General features: G+C 45.9%; 1 protein-coding gene across 5 annotated transcripts in view; it reads left to right on the top strand.

Moving 5' to 3' along the window:
* Nucleotides 1-2,194: 2,194 nt before the first annotated feature.
* Nucleotides 2,195-13,315, top strand: part of CPOX (coproporphyrinogen oxidase) — a 54,135-nt gene continuing 43,014 nt past the window's right edge. For 2 of the 5 annotated variants that reach the window (XM_074403529.1, XM_074403530.1), the window contains exons 1-6: nucleotides 2,198-2,741; nucleotides 4,515-4,658; nucleotides 5,247-5,357; nucleotides 7,481-7,622; nucleotides 9,390-9,608; nucleotides 13,085-13,189. In XM_074403529.1, coding sequence (XP_074259630.1) covers nucleotides 2,243-2,741; nucleotides 4,515-4,658; nucleotides 5,247-5,357; nucleotides 7,481-7,622; nucleotides 9,390-9,608; nucleotides 13,085-13,189 — 1,220 coding nt within the window. In that variant the 5' untranslated portion in view covers nucleotides 2,198-2,242. Of the gene's footprint in view, nucleotides 2,742-4,514; nucleotides 4,659-5,246; nucleotides 5,358-7,480; nucleotides 7,623-9,389; nucleotides 9,609-13,084; nucleotides 13,190-13,315 lie in introns of all 5 variants that reach the window. The other 3 variants (XM_074403527.1, XM_074403528.1, XM_003943547.4) reach the window with 3 other exon arrangements.

Here is a 13,315-nt window from a genome sequence, read left to right as displayed (position 1 = left end):
CTTTCTACAACTAATTAGAAACTTTTTATTTGTCCCAACTAGTTTTCTGATGTAAGAAATTACTTAGATCGGTGATATCTTTTTTTTTTCCTCCACACTGACAAATATGATTTAAATACAAGTATCCCACTTGGGAACAATGTGAACCCCCAGAAAGGTGATTTAAACTCACACTAACCAAGCTATTGAAGCGTTCTTACGGATTAAACAACAGGTTGCCAGTAGGTAGGGTGTTGGGAACCAGAGGAAGGGTCGAGAGAGGCCCTTTGCATAGAAAGGCTAAGGATGAGAGGGACGGAAACCTGGAAGCTAGGACACAATTTGCTCAGCGTCAGCCTTTGTGACTGGGTGAATTTTCAAAACAGTCTGTTCTTACTTAGCTTTTACTAACCTTACGGGTATTTGCAGAATTAGAGAAATAATGAAGGGGCTTCTTACAAATAAACGGAGCAGAGAGGCTCCTTTTCATTTGAGGAGCTTCATTTCTCATCACCAGGCCCATCCCAACCCGAATCACAGGCACCCGGAAGAGGGCATCAACCCTTCCTACAACGATCATTCTCATTTCCTTGCCTCCGCTTCTAACTTGACCTCCTGGCAGGTTGTGCTTTGGCTAAAAGCTGATCGTTTTTCTTCCGTAAAAGTAGCTTAGTCACTTCTCAACCCAAGCCTTGACTTTCCACTGATTCTCAGTGGCGAGGCTTGGGCAAGCACAGCCACCTTGCTAACATCACGTCCCAGTGGGAGAACTGCCAGGCGCCGCTGTGGGTGGGTAAGATACCAACTGGTCTGACTCAAAAGCCATCGGGATTCCATCAGTGCATCCCGCCACTAAGAAAAAACTTGTGGCAACAGCTACCAGCGGCTTACATCATCATCTACTACTAGGAATTACAATCATCGTGGAGACTTGCGGGTCAGATGAGCCCATGGCAATAGCTCTCACCCTTCCTTCTGCGCCCAGGAACCGTGAGGCCGTGGCGTGGTTCCAGCGGGGACAAAGAGCCGCCTGTCCAATCTGTTGGCTTCTCTCCTGGTGTCTTCAAAGGGTGGGGAAGGGAGGCAGGGTGGGAGGAGTATGGACGTCTGCCCTGCCTAGTGTGCGGCCGTGGTTCTAAGTGCTCAACGTGAGCAATATTTGAGAGCGCCCTACGGTAGGACAACCATTTTTAAAATTCTTTTTTTTTTTTTTTTTTTTTTTTTGAGACGGAGTTTCGCTCCTGTTACCCAGGCTGGAGTGCAATGGCGCGATCTCGGCTCACCGCGACCTCCGCCTCCTGGGCTCAGGCAATTCTCCTGCCTCAGCCTCCTGAGTAGCTGGGATTACAGGCACGCGCCACCATGCCCGGCTAGTTTTTTTTATTTTTAGTAGAGACGGGGTTTCACCATGTGGACCAGGATGGTCTCGATCTCTCGACCTCGTGATCCGCCCGCCTCGGCCTCCCAGAGTGCCGGGATGACAGGCGTGAGCCACCCGCCCGGCCTGAATAACTGTTTTCAAGATTCCGATCTGTTCGGCAGCCGAACGCCGCAGGCCCGGGACCCCCCCCGCCGAGCGGCCGCAGCCGCGCCGCCCTCCCGCCTTCCGAAACGAGCGGGCCGCGCGGACGCAGCGCCCGGGACGCCGCGGGGACGGAGCGGCGGGCGGGGTGCACGGGTCGCGGGGAGTCTCCGCCCGGGCTCGCTTCTCCCGCCCTCCAGAAACCCGCCCTTCAGCCCGGCCCGGGATCCAGCGCACACCCCGGGCCGGGGTCCGCCTTCTGCAAGCTCCGTTTGAAAACGTCAGGCGACGACGGCCTCGGCCGCAGGCCCGCGCGGCCCGCCCTCGGCCTCCCAGCCCCACTCCCTCCCGCCCCGAGGCCGCACGGGACCCGAAAGCCCGTCTTATCTCTCCGGCGGCTTCCGCAGCGCGCCCCGCCCGCGCTCCCCGCCGCAGTCCGGCCCTTCCGGGCGCCCCGGATTCCGATCTCCCGCCCGCGCCGGGACGCCGCCGGCGGCGATAGCAGGGGACTACAACTCCCGGCGTGCCCCGCTTCGCGCCGGGACGCTGCAGGCGGCGATAGGAGGGGACTACAACTCCCGGCGTGCCCCGCCTCGCGCCCGCGCCGCCGGAGCCCGACGCGGCGGCGGCCCTCCCAGAGAGGCTCCTTCTTCCCGCGCGGCGCGCGGGCTCGGGACTCCCGCGGGGCTCCGAGGCCCGACTCTGGGACCCAGGCGCCGCCCGGGGTGGCCGCGCGGGAGCATGGCCTTGCAGCTGGGCAGGCTGAGCGCGGGCTCCTGCTGGCGCGCGGCGCGGGGCGGCTGCGGGGGGCTCTGCGCCCGGTCCCCGCGCCCCGCAGCCGGCCCGGCGGGCACGGGGCAGAGCCGCGGGCTGGGGCGCGTCCCCGCGGCGAGCGGCGGCACCTGGCAGGGCACCGGGCTGGCCGCGGCGCTGGCGGGGCTGCTGGGGCTGGCCGCCGCCGCCTTCGGGCACGTGCAGCGCGCGGAGATGGTGCCCAGGAGCTCGGGGGCGCGGGAGCCGCCGCTGCGGAGGCCGGAGGAGGACGACGAGCTGGCCCGCCGCTGCCGCCGCTTCATGGCCGCGCCCGTGACCGACCTGGGCGAGCTGCGGAGGAGGCCGGCCGACGTGAAGACCAAGATGGAGCTGCTGATCCTGGAGACCCAGGCGCAGGTGTGCCAGGCTCTGGCACAGGTAGACGGCGGCGCCGGCTTCTCTGTGGACCGGTGGGAGAGGAAGGAGGGTAAGGAAGGCGGCCGCTGGCGGAAGGGGGAGACGGGGGTTAAAGAGGTCGGGTTCCAGGCTGCAGACAGAAGACATCATAGTTCGCAGTGCGGGATGGGGTAGCAGGTGGCGGGTACCCACAGAGAGGCTGCCTGGTTCGAGGCTGCCGATGAAAAGAGGGACGCTGCAAGGGTCGCCAGCCCTCTGCTTGCAGGTGTGGACACGGCTCAGCTGTCACTCGAGTACTGCATTTCAGAATCTTTGCAATTCCACAGCAGCGTGCTTTGTAGAAATCTTAAGTGGTATTTGCAAGTAACAAGCTTAGATGTCCAAAGTTTGCTATTGAACATAAATTTCAATAGATTATGAAACACATTGGCCTTTTCTGGGTGAATTTGCCCTTTTTCCTTTTTAGGAGATGGAAAGAACTCATCTGCTCGCTAAGTGTCAGCTAAGCTCCTCCAGCTAGGGTGTCATTGTGTCAGACTCTTCCCACTTCTTTTTACTATTGCGCAAGATATATTCCATTGGTTTCTCAGTAGCGCTACCAAATGCACTCATCAGCTTTCCTGCTAGGAAAATCTTCCCTTTCAATGGCAAAATACTTGAGCATCAACATCCAGTTCTCATCGAGGCATACATGCATGACACGTTGTTGCCCATACAGTGAAACCCCACATCTTGAGTGGAAACTTGAAGGATTCCTGACTTTTCCTAGCTGGAAATACAACAGCAACTTCTCACCAGCAGATTTTGATCTGTGGTATTGCCACATCTATATTGAATGAAGTTGAGTCTAGTTTTCTGTCTTGTAATGTTTTCAAGCAAAGACCACTGAACCAGGACACAACCTCAGGTACGAGACTAGCTGTGTGACCCTTAGAGGTTACTCTTTTATGGCTGTTTTCCCATCTATAAAATACACATGTCTGTATTTCATCTCATTTAACCCTCATACTACACATGTATATGGATGGAATACCTGTGAAGTGCTTAGAGTATTGTCTGAAACGGACAGCATTTAGACAGATTGTTTCAGCCACTGGTCAGCAGTTAGATCTAGGATAAGATATTTTGCCTCTCTGGTCCTCAGTTTTCTCATTGGGAATATTAGGGTTGTACAGGATCGTCTTATGTCCTATCCAGCTCTAAATGTTCTTAGGAATAAAACAAGCCAAACATGAAATTTGATGAAACAATGCCCTTGCAGTGACCCTAGTTAGGACCTTAAGAAAAAAATGAATAGTAAGGCTCATACACCTGAATACTAATGTGTGTCTCACTCATTTTAAGGTTCTGAATTTTTTCAGAGTTTGAATATCAACTGTTTCTTAATTGCCTGTAAATCAAATTAAAAGTCAAGCAGCACGCTGAGAAAGAAATTTTTGAAACAATATTGATCTCTTAAATTCAGTAATAGTAGAACACCCTTCAAGTCTACCCATTCCTATTTTTTACCTTAGCCTTCTCTCATATATCGTAACTGTTGGATTCCGTTCTGAACAGTAGTATATGAAGGTACAATATTCCAGGGATTGATTTTAGATGATGGCAGGAGAATGTTGAAGAAATACTCAGTTTAGTGATATAAGAAGGTCCAGTATGTGCCCAATATTAATAGTGTATGTCATAAAGCTAAGCTAGTTACCTAATTTTATTGTACATAAAATAATAAATACACTGATATAAAAGATTGGGAAACAGGAGGAAAGTAACCATCTTCATGCCAGGGTTGCTTTCAGTTTTGCACCTACTCTTACATTCTCTCCTTATTTTACATTTCTGTACACAGGAGGTGGCGGTATCAGCTGTGTACTTCAGGATGGGCGCGTTTTCGAAAAGGCTGGGGTGAGCATTTCTGTTGTTCATGGAAATCTTTCTGAGGAAGCAGCGAAACAAATGAGAAGCAGAGGAAAAATTCTGAAGACTAAAGATGGTAAGTCGGACAATCTTTTTTTTTTTTTTTTTTTTTTGAGACGGAGTTTCGCTCTTGTTACCCAGGCTGGAGTGCAATGGCGCGATCTCGGCTCACTGCAACCTCCACCTCCTGGGCTCAGGCAATTCTCCTGCCTCAGCCTCCTGAGTAGCTGGGATTACAGGCACGCGCCACCACGCCCAGCTAGTTTTTTGTATTTTTAGTAGAGACGGGGTTTCACCATGTTGACCAGGATGGACTCGATCTCTTGACCTCGTGATCCACCTGCCTCGGCCTCCCAAAGTGCTGGGATTACAGGCTTGAGCCACCGCGCCCGGCCTAAGTCGGACAATCTTGATAGTCTTTTCTAGTCCCTGCAAACCTTATTTTGCCCACAAGTTTTATTTATAAAATAAATATTGCTTCTGAAAAAAGCCATTTGGGTTCATATGCCACGTGTTGACAATTCCTTTTTAAAAATTATGTTTTTAAGAGACAAATTAAAAAAGCAGCTTTTGAAAATTGACTTAGAAGTCATATTAGAGTTAGACTGTTTCAAGTCATTCAGAGTAACTGAATATAGCTCACTACTCGTATTTTGCTTTCCAGGTAAATTGCCATTTTGTGCTATGGGCGTGAGTTCTGTCATCCACCCCAAGAATCCTCATGCTCCTACTATCCATTTCAACTACAGATACTTTGAAGTAGAAGAAGCTGATGGTAAGGATCTCAGGAGCTGTGGAAAGTACTATTGTGCAATGTGCGTTTTAAAACAGATGAGAGGGCATAACATCTAAAAATGAGAAAGAGTAAATAGTCTTAAATAGGTCTTTCAGGAGGCATATAAAGGCAATTTCTTGGCAAGTGCAGTGGATTATGCACAAGACATGATGAGTGAGAATGGGGCTGGGCACGGTGGCTCACACCTGTAATCCCAGCACTTTGGAAGGCTGAGGCGGGCGGATCACTTGAGGTCAGGAGTTCGAGACCAGCCTGGCCAACATGGCGAAACCCCATCTCTACTAAAAATACAAAAAATTAGCTGGACGCAGTGGCACATGCCTGTAGTCCCAGCTACTCAGGAGGCTGAGGTAGAAGATGCATTTGAACCTGGGAGGCGGAGGTTACAGTTAGCAGAGGTTGTGCCACTGCACTCCAGCCTAGGTGGCAGAGACTCTGTCTCAGGGGAAAAAAAAAAAAAAAAAGAATAATACTGATTGACTCTGACCTTCCCGTATTTCCTCCAACATATAAGGAATGATTTAACGAATCTGAACTTCAGGGTGCACCTAGGGTTCTTTGCAAATATAAATTCATTACATCTGAAGGAGCACCTTATGTACGAGGTTAAGTTGAAATTGAGAACTTGTTCTGGGAAAATGTTTTACATGTACATGGCTTTGCTAGTCACCAGTGCATTAGCAGTGGGTTAAAGTGGGATGCAGTTGATTCTGCGTCCTGTGCATGTAGTTCGTAGTCCCAGCCCGTTTCTTATCTGATACCACCTGTCGGAGCACCTGTGCAGTGCCACGCCTGCCCCTGGTGGTGTTGCTGTAGGTGAAGGCGTCTGAAGTCACTGCTTTAACTTTTCATTTTGAAGTCGTTCAGTTTTGTTCAGCCTTTTATGTTTAAAATTGATAACTGGTATTGACAGCTCATACACCTGTGAGCACGTGAAACACTTACTCTCAAGCGGTAAGTCGCGTCAGCAAGTGTTTTTACTCTTTCTAGGAAAGGGGACGGGTGGCAGTGGTTCTTAATACAAGGAGTGTGAGAATCTCCTGGGGAGCTTTTATAAACGACAGATTCCTGGGCCAGAGATGTGTGGTTTTTGGTTTTTTTTTAAATGGTGCTCAGAAGAGCTATATTAAGCTCCTCATGTGATTCTCATATACAGCTAGAGTTGCAATCTACTTCCTGATCCACCAGTATGCTGTTTTATCCTTCACTGCCCTGCCTGTCGTTCTTTGCGAGTAACCTTTGACTTTCTTCCTTTCTTTTTTTTTTTTTTTTTTTTTTTTGAGACAGAGTTTCGCCCTTCTTACCCAGGCTGGAATGCAATGGTGCGATCTCGGCTCACCGCAACCTCCGCCTCCTGGGCTCAGGCAATTCTCCTGCCTCAGCCTCCTGAGTAGCTGGGATTACAGGCACGCGCCACCATGCCCAGCTAGTTTTTTGCACTTTTAGTAGAGACGGGGTTTCACCATGTGGACCAGGATGGTCTCGATCTCTCGACCTCGTGATCCACCCGCCTCGGCCTCCCAAAGTGCTGGGATTACAGGCTTGAGCCACCGCGCCCGGCGGCTTTCTTCCTTTCTGCTTTTACTTTTTTTTTACTTGTTGTTCTGTTGCTTATTATTATTACTATTATTTATTTTTTTGTGACAGAGTCTTACTCTTGTCACCCAGGTTGGAGTGCAACGGCTTAATCTTAGCTCACTGCAACCTCTACCTCCTTGGTTCAAGCGATTCTCCTGCCTCAGCCTCCCAAGTAGATAGGATTATAGATTCCTGCCACCATGCCTGGTTAATTTTTGTATTTTTAGTAGGGACGAGGTTTCACCATGTAGGCCAGGCTGGTCTCGATGTCCCTCAGGTGATCTGCCTGCCTTGGCCTCCCAAAGTGCTGGGATTACAAGCAGGGATTACTGCACCCAGCTGCTTTTACCTCTTTTGTTCTGCCTAGACCTTACTGGTCTTCAGAGCTAAAATCAGTTAAAATGTTTTTTTATTGTCATCCATTTTATGCTTAATAAATTAAGCTGCTAAATTAAATTTCCTAAGATAGCCAGTGATGCTGAATCTCAAAGTCCACATGAGAATCCCATGTCTTGATTTTGTAGGTAACAAGCAGTGGTGGTTTGGTGGTGGATGTGACCTCACCCCAACATACCTGAACCAAGAAGATGCTGTCCATTTCCACAGAACTCTAAAGGAGGCTTGTGACCAGCATGGTTCAGATCTCTACCCCAAATTTAAAAAATGGTAGGTGAAAGAACTGAACTTTCATGACCCCAAAATTACATTCCATTCCTTGTGAAGGACACTGTCACTAAATATCTTCTTCTACATGTGAAAATGGGACTTTTTTTTTTTTTTTTACTTTGCTCATCAGAAGAATTAGAATGCTAGTTTTAAGTGTTTTTATTAAATTATTTACTTAGGAATATTATAATGTAAATATAGTATAAATTGAGCAGTAACATCTTTTTATTCCAAATGATTTAGAATGGTAGACTGTAAACTCTAAGGGGATCTATGCTTGAGAATGAGAGGCTCTTTAATCTAGAGTGGGATGTTAAATTCTCATTCCAAATGAGAATTATCCTGATGTTGACTTGGGAATGTGTAAGGGCATGGGGAGGGTTGGAGAACCGCTAGAGGGAGATGCCAGCACATTAGATGAAGCCCCTCAACCTTGGACTTCTCAGCTTCTGTAACTATAAGAAATAAGTTCCTTTTATTTATAAATTATGCAGTTTCAGCTATTCTGTTATAAGCAATGGAAAACCTACCAGGAAATAAGTGTTTAATAGATCACTTAATTTTAGAATTTTTTGAAGCGACATTTTGAAATAGTATAACTTGGGTTAAGAGCTAACTTTACAACCTCGCTCAGGATATACTTTTTTAGACCATGTTAATAAAGTGTACATGTAAAGAAAGCCAACGAGTCACAGTTGAGGTGAATTCTACTGATCTGTCAGTTCTAGGGATTTGCAGCTGTTGCTTTTTGTTGTTTTTTAAGCAATTGAAGCTGTATTTAAGGTGACCTTTTACATAGCTTTTAGTTTTTGTTTGAACACATTTTTCCATTTAGGGACCTTTATGCAGTGATTATCAAAAGAACTGCTTCTAGGATGTAAAGCAGGCGTCCCCAAACTTTTTACACAGGGGGCCAGTTCACTGTCCCTCAGACCGTTGGAGGGCCGCCACATACTGTGCTCCTCTCACTGACCACCAATGAAAGAGGTGCCCCTTCCTGAAGTGCGGCGGGGGGCCAGATAAATGGGCCGGGCCGTAGTTTGGGGACGCCTGATGTAAAGTATTGTATTTTACAAGTTTAGCAGTTAGGAAATGGCTTCTTAAGAAACCTGTTCTAGTAGACACAGAGGGGAGGAGACTCAAGAACAGATGAATAGTTTTATGTGCTGCCTCACAGGGTAAGCTTTCATATGTCTGATATGACATATGAAAGAATAAAAACTATTCTCTGAACTTTTTTTCTGCCAGCTTTTTGCTCTGTTGTTCATGCTATAGAACCATCAAATTTTATTGCTGAAGAAAACCTGAGAGATTGTTTATAGTACCTTCCTTTGGTGAATAAAGAACTCAAGGGAGCTGGATTTGCAACATGGTTGGTCTCATTGTTAGTGGAAGGTTCCTGTCTTCCTGCCTCCTACGAAAGCAGCAGTGCTTCTGAAGGTAGCAGCATCACTGGTTCCAACGAATACAGTATCAATATTGGAGTGTTTCTCTTTTCACTAAAGTTGTTAGAGTTCACATCCTTTACCTAGACTTGTGTTCAGTTGTCTGGTTGCTTTGAAGATAAGAGGATAAGCATTTTCTACGTTGGTGATATCTGCAAAAAAATCTGTCTAAAGGTCCTCATTTCATTTTCGTAGTTGGGCAGCAAGTAAGGACACTGTGCTGAGATTAGTTGAGCATAGTGCTGTAACCTGAAAAGCTCACACTGATTTTCATGTGTCTTTTTTCCATTTGATCCCTGGTTTGGCCGGCTGTGTTTTCCAGGTGTGATGATTACTTCTTTATAGCCCATCGTGGAGAGAGGCGGGGCATCGGTGGTATCTTCTTTGATGATCTTGACTCTCCGTCCAAGGAGGAGGTGTTTCGCTTTGTGCAGAGCTGCGCCAAGGCTGTTGTGCCTTCTTATATTCCCCTTGTGAAAAAGCACTGTGAGGAGCCATTCACCCCCCAGGAGAAGCTGTGGCAGCAGCTCAGAAGGGGACGGTGAGTGACTGGAGAATGGATTCTTTCATGGCATGACTGGGGGAGGTGGAGCAGCTCTTAATAACAGCGGGTGTTGTGTTGTCAGATACTTTGTAATCGTTGTGTGAATTTCTTTTCATAGCTAGATGAGTATTAAACGAATTAAAAGACATTGTATAAAGTTGCATTATAAATATAGCAAAGTTTAATTCGTCTGTACATTAGAGACGCGTAGTAGACTTACGGAGTTAAGTACTTGCTGAATTTAATTCTGCCGATTGCTTTTAGTTAGTCTTCTAGTAATACCCTGCAGCCTTATGTCAAGATGTGGGCATCACTTAATGTCTGCTGCTTTTTAAATTTGGAATCATACCTTTTTTCATTCATCTTTTTTTTTTTTTTTTTTGAGACGGAGTTTCGCTCTTGTTACCCAGGCTGGAGTGCAGTGGCGCGATCTTGGCTCACCGCAACCTCCGCCTCCTGGGTTCAGGTGATTCTCCTGCCTCAGCCTCCTGAGTAGCTGGGATTATAGGCACGCGCCACCATGCCCAGCTAATTTTTTTGTATTTTTAGTAGAGACGGGGTTTCACCATGTTGACCAGGATGGTCTCGATCTCTTGACCTTGTGATCCACCCGCCTTGGCCTCCCGAAGTGCTGGGATTACAGGCTTGAGCCACCGCGCCCGGCCCTCATTCATCTTAAAAGATTTTACAGAAGTTATTTTAATGGAAATAATTTCAGAAATGCTGCCAGCCTCTATGTTAAGCATTTTGTGGCTGATGTTTTTCATCAAACCCGTAAGATAGGTGTAATCATCTTTTTTCACAAAATTAGTCTGTTGCTCAAGAAACACAGCTGGTAAATATAAGATCTCAGATGTGTGACTGGGTCAAAATGACTTCAAAACTTGTAGTCTGTGTAGTATATAAAGCTAACCAGTTGAAGCAGGTTTGTGATTCTTACCGTGATACTCACCTTAGCCACGCTGCTCTGCGCAGTGAGCCTGGCAAGCTCAGTGGGTATCCAGCCTGAGGTGATCTCCAGCCGCCTGTGTACTTGTAAATCCACTCCAAGTTGTACAGCCAGCTGGCCCCGATCAGTGTCTCATTACTACCTTCACTGCCTGTGTCCTACTGGAACATGGCTATAAAATGGATTTTCTTACTGATGTTAATTCTGTGTCAGGCAGAAGAAGTTTTGGGTTCTAAGGAGGTAAACCTTTTGCCATGAAGAGGTCAACCTAAATAACATTCCAAGTCTAAGATAAACATTTGTATATATCCTTCTTATGACTGCCTGTGTTATCTGCTTCCCATTTATTAACTTGAAAAACATGAGAATAATTTTTTTTTTTAGAAATTTCTTAATGCATCTATTTTTGAACATTTTTTTTTTTGTTCATTTCCATACTTTCTTGAATATACATCTACCACTCTTTCCTTCTTTCACTTGATATTTATTTTTGGGCCCCTAAGATGAGGCACTATCTTGGCTACCAGGTGGCCATAACATGGACCCGCCAAAAAGAGCCTCATAGTTTAGTGGGTAGACATACCTAAGAGGACAATTTAGAACTCTGTGTTAAGTGTTCTAGTTTTGCACAGGATTTCATAGGCAAAGCCGGCAGATTTTGTGAATGCTAATTAGGTAAATCCTTTGAAACATCATAGACAGGAGTAATGGTTTGTTTTGTGGTTTTGTTTTACATTGCTTGATGGCAGGTCATTCTGAAAGTCACTGTGTGTGTATTATTGCATGTCTGGTGTCATGAGATAGGCAGAAGTGTGGGATGTTAGATTAATTTTCTATGGTGTGGTGTGTGACTGTTCTTCAAAGACAGCTTCTTTCTGCCTCCCTTATCTCTGGACCTTAAGATGGCAGTAAACTCTGGGGCCTAGGATAACCCCAGCTCTTCTCTAGAACTATCGACACTGTCTTTGGTTTCTAATACTGCAGTCCTGACTAGTTACCTGTTTCAGAAAGGTAGTATCAGGTGAAAAAGGTACCCAAAATATGGAATTATTTCCCATGGGGTTAGAAAAGGATTCAGAAGATTCACTTAAATTATCTTTTGAAACAGACATAAGAAGGTATTAAATAGTTATTTGTACATAAAACTCAATGGTAAATGGTGAGGATTAGAAAGGGAGCTATAGATAAAATTCTTTTTTTTTAAATTTTTTTTGAGATGGAGTTTCACTCTTGTTACCCAGGCTGGAGTGCAATGGCACGATCTTGGCTCACCGCAACCTCCGCCTCCTGGGTTCAGGCAATTCTCCTGCCTCAGCCTCCTGAGTAGCTGGGATTACAGGTGTGTGCCACCATGCCCACCTACTTTTATGTATTTTTAGTAGAGACGAGGTTTCACCATGTTGACCAGGATGGTCTCGAACTCTTGACCTCGTGATCCACCCGCCTCGGCCTCCCAAAGTGCTGTGATCACAGGCTTGAGCCACCGCACCCGGCCAGATAAAATTCTTTACACTTTTGCAGGGCTTTTGACAAGTTCCACATAAAAAGGTGCTTTTTAAAAGTTAAAGTATTGTGGGAATCTAGAGAATCTTTTGCTATAGATTGACATCAAGACAGTAACCAGTAGGTAAATAAGAATATGTGAGTGAAGTTCAGACCAAGGGAATAATTTCTGAATGAGATAAGAAATGATCTGAAAGGGGCACTGTTTATTGAACTTTTCAGATTTATGAATCATTCTAAATTCTTTTGAGTAGTAGAAATTATCCTTTTGAAATTGGAGAGGGAGACCCTTTTACATCCTATGTTAAAGGCAGATACAGGTTTTTAAGCTGCATGGAGTCTAGCTTTGACTATAGCAGTTAATATACTGAACCAAGTTTTAGTTGATGATAAGGGTATTTAAAAAAAGCTGCAACTCAACACTACCTTTTATTATGATTGCTCTTTATCTACAGAGAGACCAAATTATATGACTGCTTATTAATGCAATTAACTACTTTAAGAAAGAATATATAGAATATCTTAATCTATTATTAATAAATTGTTGTTAGCTGTAGTTGGCCTTTCAGATGCAGAATTACACCATCTTAGTAGTAGTACTTGTCAGTTATAGGCCGTGAAATGATATCTTAGATCTGAAACATCCCAGACTATGAGGAAGGCCAGAAGGAGCTGGGTTATCCTGAAAAGGGGTGCCATTTCTTTTTCTTAATTGTTGTTGTGTCTTAACTTCTCAGCTGTGTGTCAATTCTGTTTGTTTATGAGAAAACATAACCTTGTATTGTAACTGCTCTATGTTGGAGCAGAATCTGTGTTCTTTTGTTTGTGGGGTAGAATACCGTTTTATTTCTGCCTGTCCAGATGGAGAGCTCTCAGTGGGCTGTAGGCTGGTATCCTCTGTGCCAGCTCCAGCTGATGAGAACTGGGGGAAAGAACCCACCCCTTTTTAAGTATTTGTTGTGGGTTAGTCTTAAGATTTTATGGAGCTGGCCCTTAATGTTGTTTGATGTATTTATGACAGGTATGTAGAATTTAATCTGCTGTATGATCGGGGCACAAAGTTTGGCCTCTTCACTCCAGGATCCAGAATTGAAAGCATCTTGATGTCTTTACCTCTAACTGCCCGGTAAGGAGATAACTCATTATAGCTGTTATGCCTCCACTGCCAAGTGCCAAACACCCACAAAATAGGAAAGTTGGCACTGCAGATGTTGTACCTACGTCTTTGTTAGTTTTAACTTTGCTGATTTTA

This window comes from Saimiri boliviensis, chromosome 8 (assembly GCF_048565385.1).
Source record: "Saimiri boliviensis isolate mSaiBol1 chromosome 8, mSaiBol1.pri, whole genome shotgun sequence".
Classification (NCBI taxonomy): domain Eukaryota; kingdom Metazoa; phylum Chordata; class Mammalia; order Primates; family Cebidae; genus Saimiri; species Saimiri boliviensis.
This window is presented reverse-complemented; position numbering and strand designations above follow the sequence as displayed.